General features: G+C 44.2%; 1 protein-coding gene across 8 annotated transcripts in view; it reads right to left on the bottom strand.

The window, feature by feature from the left end:
* The window catches only part of NFATC2 (nuclear factor of activated T cells 2), a 131,084-nt gene extending 114,116 nt beyond the window's left edge, over window positions 1-16,968 (bottom strand). For 3 of the 8 annotated variants that reach the window (XM_038369583.2, XM_038369590.2, XM_038369586.2), the window contains exon 1: window positions 16,837-16,968. Coding sequence is in view for 4 of the 8 variants with exons in the window: in XM_038369580.2 (XP_038225508.1) it covers window positions 4,665-4,797 (133 nt within the window). In the remaining 4 variants the exon portion in view is untranslated. Of the gene's footprint in view, window positions 1-4,664; window positions 5,228-16,836 lie in introns of those variants that run through there. The other 5 variants (XM_038369581.2, XM_043495531.1, XM_038369580.2 and 2 more) reach the window with 4 other exon arrangements.
* Between the last annotated feature and the right edge of the window lie 1,268 nt (window positions 16,969-18,236).

Raw genomic sequence — 18,236 nt, 5'->3', positions numbered from 1 at the left:
ATGGAGTTATTTCTTATTTGCACCAGGGTGAAAGGAGAATCCAGCCCATAGAATGTTAAATTACATAAACTACTTAATTGAAAGGACACAGTAAAGATATTTTTCATATATTTGAAAAAGCCCTTTCTTCTGTTATTTACACTAACTACTTGGAAGCATAGAGTGAAAGTTGGTTTCATAAGTGAGAGTAATTCTCTTCAATGTGCATGTTGGATTCTTTATTGCAGGGCTGCTGCTGAACTCTGGGCTGTGCATATTGGTTTGTTTCTTGTACAGCTATTTACCCCAGGACTGGGGTGCTGATATTTTTTCTTTTAATAAAAGCAGTAAAAAAGACATTGTTCTGTGGCAGGGGGAAGGCCGAGGTGGGGGTTGGGGGAGGGAATGAGGAAATTACATTGAGATTGTAAACAAAAGAAGCCAGGTCCCAAATTTGACTTATCAACTTTGGCAGTGTCCCTTTAAATCTGTGTAAAAGATTATAACTGCATTCGGTTGAAGATGTTAGCAAAAGGTTGTGCCCAGAGACAACTGCTGCCTTCAGATATGCACACCAACTTTCATTGTTGTTAGTGGCACTTGCTTGTATCTTAGGGCAAAATTTGTCCTCAATCATTTTACAGAGACATTTTTATGGGTCTCAAATGACTCTACAAAAAATGGTGTCCCATTCTGAATCCTCAGTATTAATGGAACATAACTAGTTACCAACAGATTGTCTGATAGCAATCAGAGAACACATCTCATTCCAGAACATAGGAATTGCCTTCCTGGATCAGATCAGTGGTCTATCTAGTCCAGCATTTTATATCCCATGGTAGCCAGTACTCTGAAACATCTATTAAAATGTGCAAAACCATACAGAATGGTTGGTGTAACCTGCTCATACACAAAGTTCCTTTCTGACTCCCAACTATCAGAGGCTTGTGAGAATTTGTAGCCTCTCAGCCAAAAATGGAGAATGGTGATCTTTGACTGGAAGAAATTCAGCAGATGGGTTTTCAACACGACATTGTCTCTGAGCAACAGAAAAAAATGCGTCTCAAGGTCAGGTTTTAAAATTAGATAAAATCAAGACAGCAGCACTAAGAAGTCCTCAAAGCATTGGTCAGGTGCATCTTCAAGGGAATAAAAAAAAAATATTACACACACCTTTGGTTACCATGGGAAAACATACTGCTCATTCCTACAGTACAACACACCCTCTTTTCAGAATTCCAGAAGTCTGTTTATCTAAACAGACCTCTCAGTTCAGCCTGTTACTAGTTGGCATTTCTAGTTTTAATATCCTCAGAAGAAGATAGCTAATGAAAACCTTGAGATCAAAGTTAAAAGCGAAAGACAAAGTGGAAAGTGGCACCTTTTTACTACACTCCTGCCTATGTCAATGCTTGGCTTAGAGATGAAAATCCAATATTAATAATATTGACGGTTGGATTTTTATTTACCCTTTTATTTTTCTCTCTGTTGTTTTTATAGCAGCCTATGTTCCTGTTGTCTCAGGCACACATAAGCACTGGAGACGGCCAATTGCTTTCAATAAGGATATTGCTGTCTTTTCCATGGCAACAGATTGTAAAATAGATATTAATTTTAAGACACGAGCTTAAAAGGACACTGTCAAGTTACAGGTTTTTTTTTTTTTCCATTTGTCTAAAACAAATTTCCCCCAGGCTCCAATCCTGAAGCCTGAAATTGACATTTGTTTCCTTGCCAAAAAAATGGATCCTCTTTGCCATGTTTACAGTGACTTGCTATTATAGGGTTGGTCAGGAGAGGTGGGCTGAGCATCCTAGTCCATAAGACAAAACCAGAGTCTCAATGTCTCTGAATGTATGAACTGGATTCAAAACCTAGGATCCAAAGACACTCCTATGGCTTTGGTTGTGTTTTGAATCTAAAATTGAAAAGGACCTGTTTACCTTGTTCCTGCTGAGATGCGGCCAAAATCTCTCCGAACCAATCATCTTCGGCTACAACTACCTTGACATATGGATTAAAGCTTTTTCTTTAAATTTTAAATTTTCTGTTCCATTGTAAACATTAGTACATTGAAGGTTCTTACAGATTCTGAATGGTGTCTTTTCAAAGACAGGGAATGTTGTCCAGATTACAATGCTAGTATTTTGTTTCTTATGTTGTTGTTCTTATGCTGTTTCTTATGCTAATTATTTCCATCTTGGGAACAAACAAAATTAATAGTAATTATGGTTTCTAGCCATTCAAATATGGGGAAAGTGGGCTCTAGAAGGAAGTTACATCTCTCTACAAGTGTACACTGCTCACCATTAGTGTGGTTAAGAAGCTGAAGCTTTCTGCACCCTCCTACGTACTACGATATCCTGTGGCATTTCCCACTAAAAACTACTAGACACTAGCCTCTACACTTAAGAGATGAATGAAAAAAAGAATCTGAAGACTTCACTGAAATATGTTTTTCATTAAAATAATTGCCATTAACAGTCACTGGTTTACTTTAGCAACTTTGAAATTGTATTAAACCTAAGAGATAATGTGGATTTACGATAAACTTTAGATTATATTAACCATCCTGCTTCTATTACATTGCTTGTGCCTAGGAATGCAGCAATAAAAAGAATCTATGTGCTAATCGTGCCATAATTTATCTCCTTCTGCCACACTACCCCCTATGCACTGAACACTCTTCCAATTCCAATGTGGCAAGCCATTACATTCTCTTCATTCAAATCCTTCCTAGAAAATTAACTTCTTTTGCAGTGTCTGCAAAAAATGATTCTGTCTCAAAAACTAAATCCTAGTTATTCCCTTCTCTGTGTCCTGTCAACTGTTGCTATATAGTTTAGATTGGAAATTTTAGGGGACAGGAACGCTGTGTATTTTATATCACTTAGCTAACAAATAGTAAGAAATCAAGCATGCTTAATTTCATTAGGCCTGGAAAGCTTAACACAGTAGCTCTCAACCTTTCCAAACTACTGTACCCCTTTCAGGAGTCTGATTTGTCCTGCGTACCTCCAAGTTTCACCTCATTTAAAAGCTACTCACTTACAAAATCAGACATAAAAATACAAAAGCGTCACAGCACACTATTACTGAAAATTTGCTTACTTTCTCATTGCTACCATATCATTATAAAATAAATCAATGGAACTATAAATATTATACTATACGCTGAAATGTAAGTACATAGAGCAGTATAAACAAGTCATTGTCCGTATGAAATTTTAGTTTGCACACACTTTGCTACTGCTTTTTACGTAGCCTGTTGTAAAAGTAGGCAAATATCGAGATGAATTGATGAAACTCCCTGGAAGACCTCTGCGTACCCCCCGGGGTATGTGTACCCCTGGTTAAGAACCACCGGCTTAACATGTAACTTTGGGGGTGGGGAGTGGGAAGGCATATATTCACATATCAACCTTCACAGTAACTCAGGCTTATGTGGGCTTAGCAGGATAAAAAATGCCCACCAACCCCCTTTTTTTCTGGATGGACTCAAATTGTAGTTTGGAACTAGAAAATTCCTCAAAATTCAGGAATTATTTTGGATTTTGGTTCAGGCCCATCTAGTTTTTTTTCCCTCAAAATTTTAAATCCATATAGTCCTTTAACCCAGTCATTTATGATGTCAGGTAGCACACAGGACTCTGGTTTTAAATTCAAATATGAAGATACCCTCTTCAAGATGATGCTAGTCATAGGGAGTATAGTACGGCATCCTCATCTATAGTCAATTCCATTGCATAAATGTGCATGATTGACACTGATGTGCAAAGTATTTTAGAAAGGGCAGGAGAGTGCCTCCAGTCATTCAAGTCACTAGATGTAGCCAATCTACCTTGCCTTAGCAATTGGTTGCTATCGTCTTATAAAGGATCTGAACACTAGAATAATTTTAAAGCAACCACACATTTCACCTAAAACTAACTTGTAAAACAATCATTTCGCTCACTATTAGTCACTCCAGTAAAGCATAATTTAGGCCTCACTCCTGCAAAGATTTATGCACATGTAACGTTACAATGGTGAACAACTCATACAAATAAAATTCAGCAGGTGGGTAAGTCTTTGCAGGATGGGAGCCACAGTAAGGAAGTGTAACGGTTTAAAAACAACAAACTGAAATGATCTGACATAGAGAGAAACCTGAGTTAAACTCTTCTGCATTACCCAGTTTTTTAAAAACACAAGGCAGTATATATTATTACATGGGTTCACTGGTTGTGTTTTGCCATTGTGATTAAATTCATCTGCCAGCTCTCTAGTCATTCATCCCATTACAACCAAAGCAAATAGTCTAACGGATACACTGTTGCTACTGCACGATGAGTAGCACGTGGAGTTTTTCTTTATCTTCCTTGCCTTTTGCTAATACAAAGAAGCTCAAAGAACGGTCCACAACGGATATTGTAACCTCGCCAGAGACTGTCGCATTTCTCTACCGCCCCCTTAGGGCTAACTGGAGAGAACAACTTGATCTCTCCCGAGAGCGCAATCAAGCTCTCCCTCCCCTGCAATACACTTACTTCTGCCCAAGTTCTAGAAGGACCAGGCTCATCCCTGGCACAAAGCCCTACATATATTACATACACTCTCAGTACTTTGAAGCCATTATTTCACATATCCAGGGGCACGGGCTTCTAAGCTGTTTTTTTCCCCCCCAATGGGTAGTCGCCACAAACCTTCTATACACTTCAAGTAATCGTAATCGAATAATATCGAGAAGTCGAATTCCTCTTGAGGGCTGACATTTTGATTTGGGTCATGGTCCCCCTGCTGTGAGTCAAACTCCGGATCCTTATGGGTGGAACTCATCTGTGTCGCCTGGCCAAGTCCTGCTTTATTAACAGAGAGAGGAGATGGGGGCAGAAAAGTTCACCTCCCTGGCTGAAAAGCTGTAAATTTCACGCCCACCAAAAACCACGATCCTTCGAAGTATAAGGGGAAACGGGAGTTGAAAAAGAAAAAAGAAAAAAAAAATCTCCCGAGCTCCTGTTATCACCTCTCAGCTCAGTCAGCGGCACTTTTAAAGCAAGGTCCACTCTGGTCTGTCTAAATAATCCGGAATGGGATGGTGAAGTGAGGAGTCCCCGGCTGCCTGTGTGATGGGTGCGTGATCCCAGGTTGAGACCCCCCCGCTCCTACCCCCGTCACACAGCAGCTCAGTGACAAGAGTGTGAAATTAACTAGATGAACAGTGTCAACTTCCTGTTCTCAGCAGCCACCTGCTGCTGGGAGGCGGGTCCTGCCTGAGGGAGGAGGAGCCCCCTCCTGCAACCCGCAAAAGGGTGTGGGGGGGGAAAGGGGGGCACTGCCCTGTAATTGGCAGGACTCTCAACCCGGGGAACGCGGGGAGTTTGCAGCAGGGAAGGGCTCCTGTAGTGCAAGCAGGATGAGGGGGGTCAGAGAGGGAACTCGGTCAGGAGCAAGAGATGAGAGAACTCTGGGCACTGGGGAGCTGGAGAGAGGGGAGGCCGCATCTGAGAGCGGGCTGGGGGCTACATATTTTGGGGAGTGCAGAGAGGAGCCTACAGGTATGTGCATGCGGGGGGAGGTGCATGTGTTGTGGGGAGAGCCTTTAGCTGAGTTGGTGGGTTTTTAGTTCAGGGTGGGAGCCTTTGATAAGGAACTCTGCATGTGCCTGGGTGGGGAGCGTGTAGGAGGGAGAGATGATTTGGGGCGGGGAGGGGGGTGAAGCAATTGGGCATGTGCAGGGGCAAAAGTGGTTTGGGGAAGGGTAGTAGGAGAGTATGTGAGAGAGGCTGGAAGGAGATGAATCCATCCAGAGAGACTGGGGATGGGGAATCCACAGAGCGAAGAAAGGAGGAACAGAGGAGGGAAAGGGAGAAGGCCAGGGGGACACACCGGAAAAGAAGAGAAGGAAGGAAAGGGACCGAGTATTTTCACAATACAGCAAACTAGACTTTACAAATCTGGTGGAAGAGATAAGGAGAGATGTAGTAGAAGGGGGAAAAATAGAGGGGAGGAAATGAAAAGCGAAAGTGAAAAGAACAAACACACGGGATACAAAAAGGCCTTCATTTAATGGAGAGCTTAAATGGCAAAAAGGAGGCTGTTGTTTTTAAAGGGGTAGATAGTATGGACCATAGAGGTATGGCCAGAAATTTGCTGAAAGCAGCAAACTGCCTAGGGCAGCTTTGTTCAGCCAGCTTCCTTCCCCTGGCTATCATTTTTTTTCTATGCTGAATAAAATTCTTCCTCCTGGATCCTCCCTCCCCACTCCTGGTATTGTTCAGGTGGTTGCACTTGTTTTATGTGCTTTGGAGGGTCTGTTGCATCCCAGCCAGCCCCTGCTCTGCCCCCAGCCACTGCTTCATACAGTTCTCACTCCTTCAATTTCAATCATCTGTGAATTTTCACTAACTCTGGTGTACGACAATAGGCAGGTTTTGGATTAGACCTATCCAGCAAACAAGGACTGGCCTCTCTGGACTAGGATGCCTTTAGGAAAGAGAAATTTTGTGTCCATCTTCAGAAGGCCTCTATTCTGCTCATCCCTTACTCATGGGGAAAAATAATCTTACAAAGCCATCCATCCAAGACCCTTTATGCACTTCCCACTGACCACACTACCAATGCAACCAGCCTTCAGACCCCCTTAATCAGCTTCTCCACCAACGAGCTCCAGAGTTGCCTCAATTCACAGGACATCCTTCCTGAGCTAGTCCACAAAGCTGCTACCCCCTCCTGCCTCAAATCTCTCCTAGAAACTCACCTCTGCTGTGAGGCCTGAGACATGGCTGCCATGTGGGGTTCGGTATACTGGCACTATATATTTTATTTCTTAAGCATGTGTTGTATTATCTAGGTAACTACAGGACTCTCATTACTGTAGCATTTGAGCAGCTCTCAGTCTTTTAATGTGTCCAGTGAGGTAGGGAAAAGTGCTATTATTCCCACTGTACAGATGAGGAAGGATGCACAAAGAGGCCTTTTTACCCTTCAGCATGTCACTTAGGCGCAGGTTTTTAAAGATATTTAGGTGTTGCTGCACTCAGAGTTGCAATGTCTCACTGATTTAGGCACCTAACTCATTTTTCAAAAGGAATTTAGGCACTTGGGAGCCTATATCCCACTATATTTAAAGATCTGGGCCTAAGTGACTTTTAGAAGGTTACACAAGAAATCAGTGGTGAATCTGTTTCCCAAGTCCTAGGTTAGTGCCTTAACCACTGGACTATCCTTCTGCTCACTATTATCATAATGTAGCCAACACTTGCTGGCACTTTTGTCCCCCTTCCTCTACTTTTCATGTCTCTTAGTTTTGAAAGACAAGATGGGTGACATAATATCTTTGGGCCAACTTCTCTTTATTTTGTCATTTTTAAGAATGTAAGCTCTTTGGGGCAGATAATGTGCCTTTGTCTTTGTTTGGAAAGCATTTCACACATTGCGGCCTCCACCAGATACAAATAATAACCATTGAAAAACTGATATTGAATATATTACATTTATGTAGCATCTTCATCCACCATTGAAGTGAAGTTACTAATGGGATGGAACGTTGGAGGGGTATATTGATCAATACTTCCTGACATGAAATGAAGCAGATAATAAATGCAATAACATTCCTCTTGTAGTTTCAGGGAGGCAAAGAGAATTACCCTCACTGGAATATTACCTGAATAACATGCTAACACTCCCACTATCACAGAAAGTGTCATGAAATACTTAAAGTTAGATTTTCAAAAAGGCAGGTGCTATTGTGTACCTAGTTTGCATGTGCTATTGCTGTAGTTGCACACACAACTCTGATATTTACAAAAGCAGATGGTTAGGAATGCCATGAAGTCTAGTGGTATTTTCTCCACAAGTACACACTCCATGATACAATTTAAACAGACGGAGAAGAATCATAGTCTAGTCCTTAATTGACTGAACATTATGCTGACATTGATACTATATTTTAAACCAACAGAGATTAAGAGGGCAATATCACACTTAATTCATGCAAAATGTACATAGTAACACAATAGCTTCCTTGGAGTGAGCAACTTGAGCTTTTTTCTGCACATATTGCCAAAACAGCCAGGAAAGACAATTGACAAGGTTTCCACTTTGTCAGCACTCATGTAAGAAAAACAGAGAGAGGCTCACCAGCCATTTATTTGCCTCCTTTCATGGAATATGATGCTTCCTCCTTGCCTGAAATGTCTCTTATGTTACTGCTGAGGCCCCTGAGTCACCTTGAAAAAAATCCAGTGCTACTTCTGTAGTCAAGCTTGAGACAACTCTTTAAAATCTCTACAGTCCCTCTCTCTCTCTTGGTCTCTAGGTGTGGTTTCATAGAATCTGTAGCTCCTTAGATAGTCTAAGGTGCCACAAGTACTCCTTTTCTTTTTGCGAATACAGACTAACACGGCTGCTACTCTGAAACCTGTCATAGAATCTGTGTTACTACTGCAGTCAGGGCCCTGCTGCTGCTGCTGCTGTTGAGAATAGGTACTACAATTTTAGGGTCTATCCTGTTTCTGAGGTTAGTGGTTTTGGCTAGTGGGATTAGAAAAAGAGGCCACCTCAGAAAGCATTGCTGCCAACGGGTTTGGGCTCTGAAGGCACCCTGAAGAACTTATATCTGCTATTGTGCCATCTCAAAGGATAGCTGCTGCTGTCTTGGAAAGCCTGAGCTATTCTGAAAAGTTTCCATTTGAAGAAAATTTTTTTAAATTTACGCAATGGCTGTCAGGTGTGTGTTTGAGGAAGCACCAGCCTTCCATCATTGGGACCATTATTTAAATGTAGTTAGAACATCAAATTGCAGTATTTGTGGTCTTAGGATAGTACTCTGGGGTACCCAAGAAACAGATGTCAATGGTGGTGGTTGTCACCACCATCATTATTAGCCCTCCTGCCCCACAAAAAGGAAAGAGCATGGATTAAACCACCATAAACAGTGAATTCTACTAATTCTAAATCCCTGCCCCTTTCTGGCTGGCCTATGACTACATTAAGGATTTAAGTGTCAAACTTAGCCTTAATGTTTCGGAGAACAAATCATTTGTCAAGAAATAGAAAATGAAGCTTTTTTCTTCCAAGAAAAGCATGTTGTTTTAAGCCTTGGCCATGGACATTCCATTTAAACATAAACGAAGACACCTGGGTGGGTCTAGAGCAGTGGTTCTCAACTGTGGTCCACTGTTTGTTCAAGGAAAGCCCCTGGTGCGCCGGTCACAGTTTCTTTACCTGCTGCATCTGTAGGTTCGGCCGATCGTGGCTCCCACTGGCCGTGGTTTGCCGCTCCAGGCCAATGGGGGCTGCAGGAAGGGCGACTGGCACATCCCTCCGCCCACGCCGCTTCCCACACCCCCCATTGGCCTGGGGTGGCGAACCGCGGCCAGTGGGAGCCGCAATCGGCTGAACCTTCGGATGCGGCAGGTAAACAAACTGGCCCGGCGCGCCAGGGGCTTTCCCTGAACAAACGGTGGACCACCGTTGAGAACCACTGGTCTAGAGGGAGTAATGAGACAAAAATCTAACCTGCTGGCCATCTTGGGCAGTAGACAGTGCTCCACATGCCATCCAGGTCCCCCATCCACTGAGATGCAGAACTGGTATACTGTACTGGCAACAGGAGGTAAGAAGCAGACTCCAGTGGCTGTGGAGGAGGAGTCACCTACCCCCAAGGCTGGGAGGCTTATAGCTGCCACATCCAAGAGGCAGCATAAGGTGCTGGTGGTCAGGGATTCCCTGCTGAGGGGGATGGAGGTACCTGACCGGATGCTTCAGGAGATGTACTGCCTGTCTGGCACCTGCATCTGATGGCATGCTGTTCCAGGAAGGGCGGCCACTGGGAGGAGATAGGGTCCACTTGGCCAAGAAGGGTAAAAGCATCTTCATGCACCAATTTGCCAACCTACTGAAGAAGGCTTTAAACTAGGTTCAAAGTGGGCAGGTGATGAAAGCCCACAGGTAAGCATTAAAAAATGTGATCTTAACAGAGGGCTAGATGTTGGGGTGGGACATGGAAAATTACAATAGGGTCATAGAAGCAACAAGAGGAAAATCAGTGGGGGAATCTGCTCAATATTCTAGATGTCTATGCACAAATGCATGAGTATGGGGAAGAAAGAGGAAGAACTGGAGGTATTAATACATAAGCTAAATCATGCCTTAACTGGCATCACAGAGTCTTGGTGGGATAAATCTCATAACTGGAGTATTGGAGTAGAGTGGTACAGCTTGTTCATGAAGGGCAGGCAGGGAGAAAAGGGAGGAGGTGTTGCATTATACATCAAGAATATGTTCTGAGGCAGGGCCTGGTGAAATTCATTCTAGGATACTTAAAGAACTAGCTGAAGTAATCTTAGAATGGTTAGCAATTATTTTAAATTTTATTTAGGAAAAAAAAAAAAGGAGTACTTGTGGCACCTTAGAGACTAACAAATTTATTTGAGCATAAGCTTTCGTGAGCTACAGCTCTTTAAAATCTCTACGGTCCCTCTCTCTCTCTTGGTCTCTAGGTGTGGTTTCATAGTATCTGTGGCACCTTAGATAGTCTCTAAGGTGCCACAAGTATTCCTTTTCTTTTTGCAAATACAGACTAACATTGCTGCTACTCTGAAACCTAACTTATTTGGGACTCATTCTCATTTACCAACATTGGAAGAGCAGTGTGGTCCTGATCCCTGACATCTGGTCGTGATCCAACTGGGATTCATAATTCTCAGACTGAGAGGCTCTGACTTAGAGGTGCCTCATATTTTTGTGAAAGCCATTTTCATGAGCCAGAGAGGTGCATCGAGATCTTAAAGCAAGATCTGTCATTTCAGCGCTAATAGAAATTGCAGCCATTTATGCCATAGCAACTCTACATGGAACATGACTGGAAATACACAGTGTGCATACTGCCATTTTGGGGAACTGGTGAATTTTCCACATAGCTCAATCAGTGCTTGACTTTGGAAGGGCTTTATTCTAATAAACTTGGAAAAGTATTTGGTACTCAACTACCTATGTACAACAGGACCAGGAGTCCATAAATAAAGGGAAGAAACAGCAGTAAAAACAGATTTTCTAATGTCATAAAAACTGATATTAAAATGATAGTGAAAATATTTTTCAATTTGAAATCCTTATGCAGATCCAAGTTTATTATTCACTGTGGCATCATGTTCAATTTTCACCTCATATCTAGGCTTGGAAGGATTAGGGTTTTTTTTAAACAGTAAATGTCAGAAAACATCAATTTCACACACAAACTGATGAAAAATATTTCCACTGATAAGAAAAATGCTACTTGAGAACATATAAGAGTTTGATTTAAGAATGTTTACTTTGTATATTTTGACATGTGATTTGACAAATTGTATTTTAACGGTTATAAAGCTTTAACTTTCTGAATCTCAGCATCTACTATTTGTGATGCTAGCAGACCAGGTGTCAGCTTGTGCCAACAGCCCCATGTCTCAACTGAACACTGATAAATACACAGCTGGCATCAGTTTGGCTCATCTGTGTGTTAGCATTGTTAAAATAGGTATTCGAATTATAAGAATGTGTTTAGGATTTAGACAGACTTTATTGACTGCTTGTGAGTTGCTGCATGCATTAATCTCACTCATAACATCTGTATCCCATACTGTAAGGTAATATTTGAGCAGTTGTATTGGGAGTCACTCTGACTATGTAAATCACCAGACATGAGAGAGACATTAACTAGTGTGAAGTGCTGAACTCCAACAGGAGGTGTTACTCCCTTCCAAAAAAGAAAGGTCCATTGATACCAGATGGACAATTGTGGAACATTGCAACTGGAATTTTCCTATGTGCCATCGATAAATGGACAAAATACTTTTGGTGTTATTCTGCTTCTTCCCTGTGAAGATGAGTCATGCAAGGGACTTGTCCCATCAGCTGAGCTTTACAACTGAAAGCTTGTGGGATGAAGAGAATAAAACCCCTAACAAGAAGGAACTGATTATACTGCTTGGACTCTGGAGAGCAAGGTGTTTCTAGGCATAAGCAAGAGATCCCCAGCTGCTCAGCCTGGGTTAGCCCTCAAGGACATATAGTGATTGCTGATTATAGAAGCTTCTATTATCTTTTGAAACTTAAGATTGTAACACATTTGTGTTTCTATGTTTACCTGCTTCAACCTTGTAAATAACTTTCATTTCCTTTTCTTAGTTAATAAATAGTTTGTGAGCTTATTAAAGGATTGGCTACAAGTGTTGTCTTTGGAGTGAGATCTAAAGTGAAATTGACATGTGATAACTGACTGGTCCTTTGGAATTGGGAGTAACCTGAATATTGCTGTGATTCTTGGTGTAAGGGACCAGCTATCACAAAGGTATGCTTACCTGGAGGGTGACATAACTCAGAGTACCGGAGGGGACTGTCTATGACCCCATGTTAAGATTGTTATAGTGCTTGAAGAGTTTACACTTGACAATTGGTTGGTGAAATGTAAGTATACACCTCACAATCAATTTTGGGTTTGTGCCCTAGTTCCTAACAGTCTGTCCTGAGGTTGGTTCTCATGCTCTTGAGTCACTGCGGGCAGCGTTATGTGGTCATTAAATAATTATTGTCTGTGTGACACTATACCTCAGGGGAGCACCCCAAAACTGCCATATTCATCATTTGTATATAATTGTGATATTTCAGATAAAGCATGCCATGTAAGGTTTGGAAAGGGTTATGATCCACTGAAACCCACTGTTGCCTCTAAATATGTATATCTTTAATGCATATGAAGTTATGAGAACTGTGTTATATGACTGTCACTAAAATATGCTGTGGATTTGGAAAGTGCCCAGATAGTAGCTCCCCAGTGACAATAACCAGGGGGATAGCCAAAGCCCGGGTGGATGTCAAAACAACCATCAACAGCCATTGTTCAGCAAGGAAGTTACAATTCAATAACTCACTTGCACAAGGCTACACCAGGGGAATCGCTCAACCTTGCCTGGTGACTCAGCAATGCCCACCAAACTTGCCTGGACTTGTATTCTCCAGCACATGAACTAAGGGTATAAAACAGAACACAGCGGCCACATGCTTGGCCTTTTCTCCTCCACCCACCTATGCTGCAAACAACAAGAACGCTGAGAAGACTGATGATTTCAACAGAGGAGACTGGTCCAGGTTTAAGAGACAGACATATATATTAAGGACTGTAAGATCCAATGAGGTGAGAACACTGCTTAATCTAAATCTGTCTAGTGTGATAAGAGTTAAGGTTTAGACTGCGTGCTTATATTTTCTTTTGGTAGCCACTCTGACTTTTTGCTTATCACTTAAAATCTATCTTTTGTAATCAATAAACTTGGTTTACTCTTTATCTTTACCAGTGAGTTTGCCTGAAGTGCTTGGTAAGACTGGTGTCAGACATGCCAAAGCCATGGAAAAAATGCAGCAAGTGGGCTTGTTTTGGGCTTAATTGGCTTATGAGTTGCTTGTTGGCTAATTTTTGGCTTGTAGCTTCTTTTTTCTTTGATCGGCTCCCGGCAAGCAGGGGCAAGGGTGGGGCAAACAGGAGCAAGGGGGGGAGAGAGTCAGGGGTGCACAGCAGGCCCACCACAGACCCAGACTGCACACGAGGGGATCTAGTCCCATAGAATGCTGGGGTTCTTAGGAATTGGCTTGTTTTGGCCTTGTTTTGAAATGTTTTGATTTTTGGCTTATTGTGAAAGTCGGGGTGCTTATTTACTGCGTGAAAGTTGGCAACTGTGGCTAGTGTATATCCACTTTCCATTGATGAAACTTGCATTGCTCAAGAAGGGGTCTTAAACAGTACAAGATGGTATATTCCTAAGGTACAAGGCTGGGAGCTGGGGGGATATGGCTGGTGCCTTTCTCTGTGTGATTCATGAGTGGCTCTGGGAGCATTCATGCCATCTAGCTGGGTGTGGGGCTCCACATACAGTTGTGCTGAGTGATCACAGCACCTGGAGGGGTTTGCTGCTTGTCACTAGCAGCAAAGCATTGGGAAAGACAGCCCAGGCTGGAGAGTTAAGGGGGCACAGCGGTCCCAGAGTCCCAGGCTGCACCCCAGGGATCCTGCCCCAGTCTGAGCCCCCTAGTGCTTGACCTGCACCATAATTTCCCCAAACCATGAAAGTTGAAATTGATAAAAATAAAATGCTTAAAAATAAACACTGATATTAACCATCAAAATTATTTTAAAAATAAAAATTGAATCTGCCAAGCCTAGTCAGTGTTATGCCAGAACTTTACACACTGTCATGGGTTGTATCAAAGCATGCATCTTCTCAGAAAAATGCAACTGATCAAAATATATACCAAGCTCAAGCAAATTTTAGACAATTTTCTGAAAGAGGTTTTGATTATATTAATTTTTACGTAGGCCAGGTTAGCTTTAGTTTATATTTATTTGAGGAGGAAAAAAATACTGGACCAGCAGTATACATGTGAACCTTTTTCTTAAAACAAACAAACACAAAAATTAAAGGTAGAGAAAAAAACATATAAAAGATATGGCACTTACATATCATCTTAAAAAAAAAAAAACACAACTGGTAGTTCCAGTGGTGTCTGTGGCATGCATTAGGAGCCTAAAAGTTACAAGTGGATTTTATCCAAGCTCTTAAAAGTGAGCTCTTTGGGTCCTGACTCCAAATGACTAGTTTGGCGTTTGTTTGTTTTTCAATAAAGAGAAGAAAAGGGGGGAAGAACGTTATTCCTAGTAAGTTCTTTTAAAACAACACAAGTACTCATTTTTGGGGTCAACTTGAGTCAGATATTACCCCCCAATTTCAGACTCAAAGTGGTTTGGCAAGAAGAGCCAATGGAAAAATTGCTCATAATGTCCACGTTCCCATTAAATTCTACAGTCTGCTCTGCAAACCAATGGAATGTACATATCATAGTAAAAAAAAAACAAAACAAAAAAAAAACAAAACAAAAAACCAATAGTGGAAAAGAAGCTTTAAGACATTATTATCCCTGGCCCATCCCAAGAGTGAAGCTTATAAAAATAATCTTCTGGTTATGGCAGCTTCATGTCCACATCTGTGAATGGGATTTCTTTGCCATAGGAAAGATTTTGAAAACGAATGACTATTTTAGGACATTCAGCTCCAGGTCAGTCTCCTGGCAGCCCTTCTCCTTAGGGCATAACCATAAAAAGAAGGGTGAATCCCATTTCAAACATATAGGGCTACCAACCAGTGTTGTGTAAGACTTGTAAGGATGGATGTTTTGGGAAGTTTGGAATTGTCACTGGCTTGAATGCAGCCCAGTAACTGAAATCCTAGCATTTTATGGTTGTTTGGCCTTGTCTGTGAAATAGGCTTGGTGATCTCAGACCAATCCCTACTGGATTGATAGCTACTCGTGAAAAACCACCACCGTGATTGTCAACCTTGTTGCCATTCACAACAGAGGCCAAGCACGGATCAAAAGAGCGAGGATACTGAAGTATCTTCTCACCCACAGAGCTGGTTCACGAGTGAGGTAATACTTTCATTGACCATTCTGTACCTGCTCTGTGAACAAACAGGGGGCTGCACCCAGACCTAGCTTTTACAAACCCTTATTTTGTGGCATTATGATAACATGGTAGAAAGACTCATGCACCACAAATTCCTTATATTTTGCACCATGTCATTACTAACAAATTTATTTGGGCATAAGCTTTCATGGGCTAAAACCCACTTCATCAGATGCATCTGATGAAGTGGGTTTTAGCCCATGAAAGCTTATGCCCAAATAAATTTGTTAGTAATGACATGGTGCAAAATACATCTGATGAAGTGGGTTTTAGCCCACGAAAGCTTATGCCCAAATAAATTTATTTGTCTCTAAGGAGCCACAAGGACTCCGAATTGTTTTTGCTGATACAGACTAACATGGCTACCACTCTGAAATGTATTATTACTGTGGCTTAGTGCTGCTCTTCTCCTTTTGGGCTACTACTCTATGGAGTTGATGGAGAGCAGGATTACAACATCAGGGATGAATCAACCAAACATCAGCCTCCCCTCTTCTCTCCTCCCACCTACTCGTGCCGCAGTGCTGGGAGTGGCTTCAGTGAGAGTTTTGTCTGCATGAAGAGTGCAGGGGTTGGACCCAAGATTTAATCCCTCCTTGAGCAACTGAGGGCAAGTAGTGTAAATACACTGCATGGCTGCTTTGTTTACTGAGGTTCCCATGTTTAATCTGAAAACCCCAAACTTTAATTTCATTGCCGACTTTCCATGGACAACCTCCAGCTCAAAGCTGAGAGGAAGAGAGAAGAGAATTTCCTCTGGGATTTTTGACAGCCTTGAGAAATTGCAAGAGATGCATACTAATGCAAGGGAACTTGCTTGCTGCCATCCAAGTGCTTCATGTGGCTGTCAGATACGTGGGCACAGGAGCGGATTTCCCAAAGCAGGTGGCAACGTGTCCTGCCAACAGACAAAGGAGCAAGAAGAAACCTTCCATTTCCCCCTCTTCTTTTATATTTGCAGCAAATTAGCATGTTGGAAAGCAGATGCAGAAAAGGAGAGGTGGAGATACATTTAGGGGTGAAGTAAGGGCAACAGGGCTGCATAGGAGAAGGGGAAGGGCCCTGTAGGTACTTATGGCTGGAGAAAGTGTGGGTTGTGTGTACAGTTGGAAAAGGGGCAGGGAGGGCCTGCTCCAAAGCCCAGCGAAGTCAACAGGAGCCTTTGCAGGGACTTCGTGAATTTTGGCTCAGGGCCTGTGGGTTCACCAGCGTCTTTTAGCAGGTGTCTTGTGGGCCACCACATCTGCTTTGAAAAACCAACCAACCAAAGAGAGGCACCACCAATAAGCCTCCAAAGAAAACCCTTTGCTACCGTGCCCCCAGCTGGCCCCGCTTCGGCTGGCGTTCCCGTACCAGTCCTTCGAGCTGGCCGTACTTACTGCTCTCAGGCTGGGGAGAGACGAAAGCGAGCCGCGATCACGGGCAACGCGCGCCGGCACCAGAGCCTCGAAGCAGCAACGCGTCGGCGTTTGAGACGGCGGGAGCGGAGCCGTTTGCTGGCCTCCCGTCTCCTTCCCGCACTTCAACCCCGCAACTCCGCCCGCCCCCTTTGAGAGGGAGCGCGCGAGGGGGAGGGGCTCGCCCTCCGCTGCGAGGCCAGAGCCGCGCTCAGACTCCCCGGCCCTGCCTGTGCCGCGCGTCCCGCCCCCCTCCTCCCCGGCCCGGCTCGGCTCGGCTCGGCTCGGCGCCGAGCCCGCGCCGCTCTCCGGCGGGTGGGCCAAGCCACGGCGCCTCTGTGAGTCACCCCCCCCCCCCCGCCAGCGCGGGCAGCGCCTCTGCGGGAGGAGGGGAGAGGCGGCTGCGAAGGACGGACCCGCGCCGGCGGCTGGACTGGACAGAGGGTCTAGTCAATGGCAAAGAGCCCCCCGCCCCCAACGTAGCTGCTTTCGTCGCCAGCACGCGGCGGCCGTCTACACCGAGCCGCGCTCGAGCCCGGTTCCTTTCTCCTGGCCGCAGGTTTCCACGGGCTGCGCCCACGCTCGGCTTCCCTCGGGAGACTCGCCCTCGGCCCCTGTGTGCTGCCGGCTGCTTCGCGAAGCCGAGCACAGGAAGGAGGCTCCCAAACACAACCGCGGCCGCTGCCGAGCCCGGGGGATTTTTGAGGCGCTTCCGCAGCAGGAAACCGGGGGAATTTCGTGACGTTCAGACTAGAGCAGTCCCCTGGCGCTAGTTGATACTGAGCAGCTAGTTCCTTAGGCCCCTCACGAACTCGGTCATCGCGACAAGTCACGATCGGGCCCAGAGACCTGAGGCTCTGTGAAACTAACATGCTTCATTTCCAGGGCTGGGTGCATCCTTGGGCGAGACACAACAGTTAACTTTCCTAGACCGGGCCCTTCCCAGCGGGCCTGCTCCTCTCCGCTGGTTTTCCTGCCAACACGTTACCGCTTCAGCGGCTACCGCTCCGCCTGCGAGCGTTTCTATCTAATCCGGATGACTCACACCCTCCTTCGCTCTCCCATACACACGTACACAGGAGACTCACCAGAGAGGCTAGCCCTGAGCGCCGTTTGTATTGAATCAGGTGGCTAGCAGTTGCAAAAAGGAGGGACGATCTTTTCTAGAGAGCTCCGTGTCCTCTAAACAGCTGCTGGGCTAAAGCCACGCCAGCGCCTGAGCCTATTGACCGGTCCCCGCCCCCTCTCCTAGGTCCCGCGCGGATAATTACAGCCTAGCCCTGCGGCTCCCCCGGGGGCAGGAAGAGACGCGGCTTCAACCCTTCTGCAATCTACACGGCCCGGCTGTCCCACGCCTCCAAGCCCCGGTAGAGCTTGGCACG

Source organism: Dermochelys coriacea, chromosome 13, assembly GCF_009764565.3.
Source record: "Dermochelys coriacea isolate rDerCor1 chromosome 13, rDerCor1.pri.v4, whole genome shotgun sequence".
NCBI lineage: Eukaryota > Metazoa > Chordata > Testudines > Dermochelyidae > Dermochelys > Dermochelys coriacea.
This window is presented reverse-complemented; position numbering and strand designations above follow the sequence as displayed.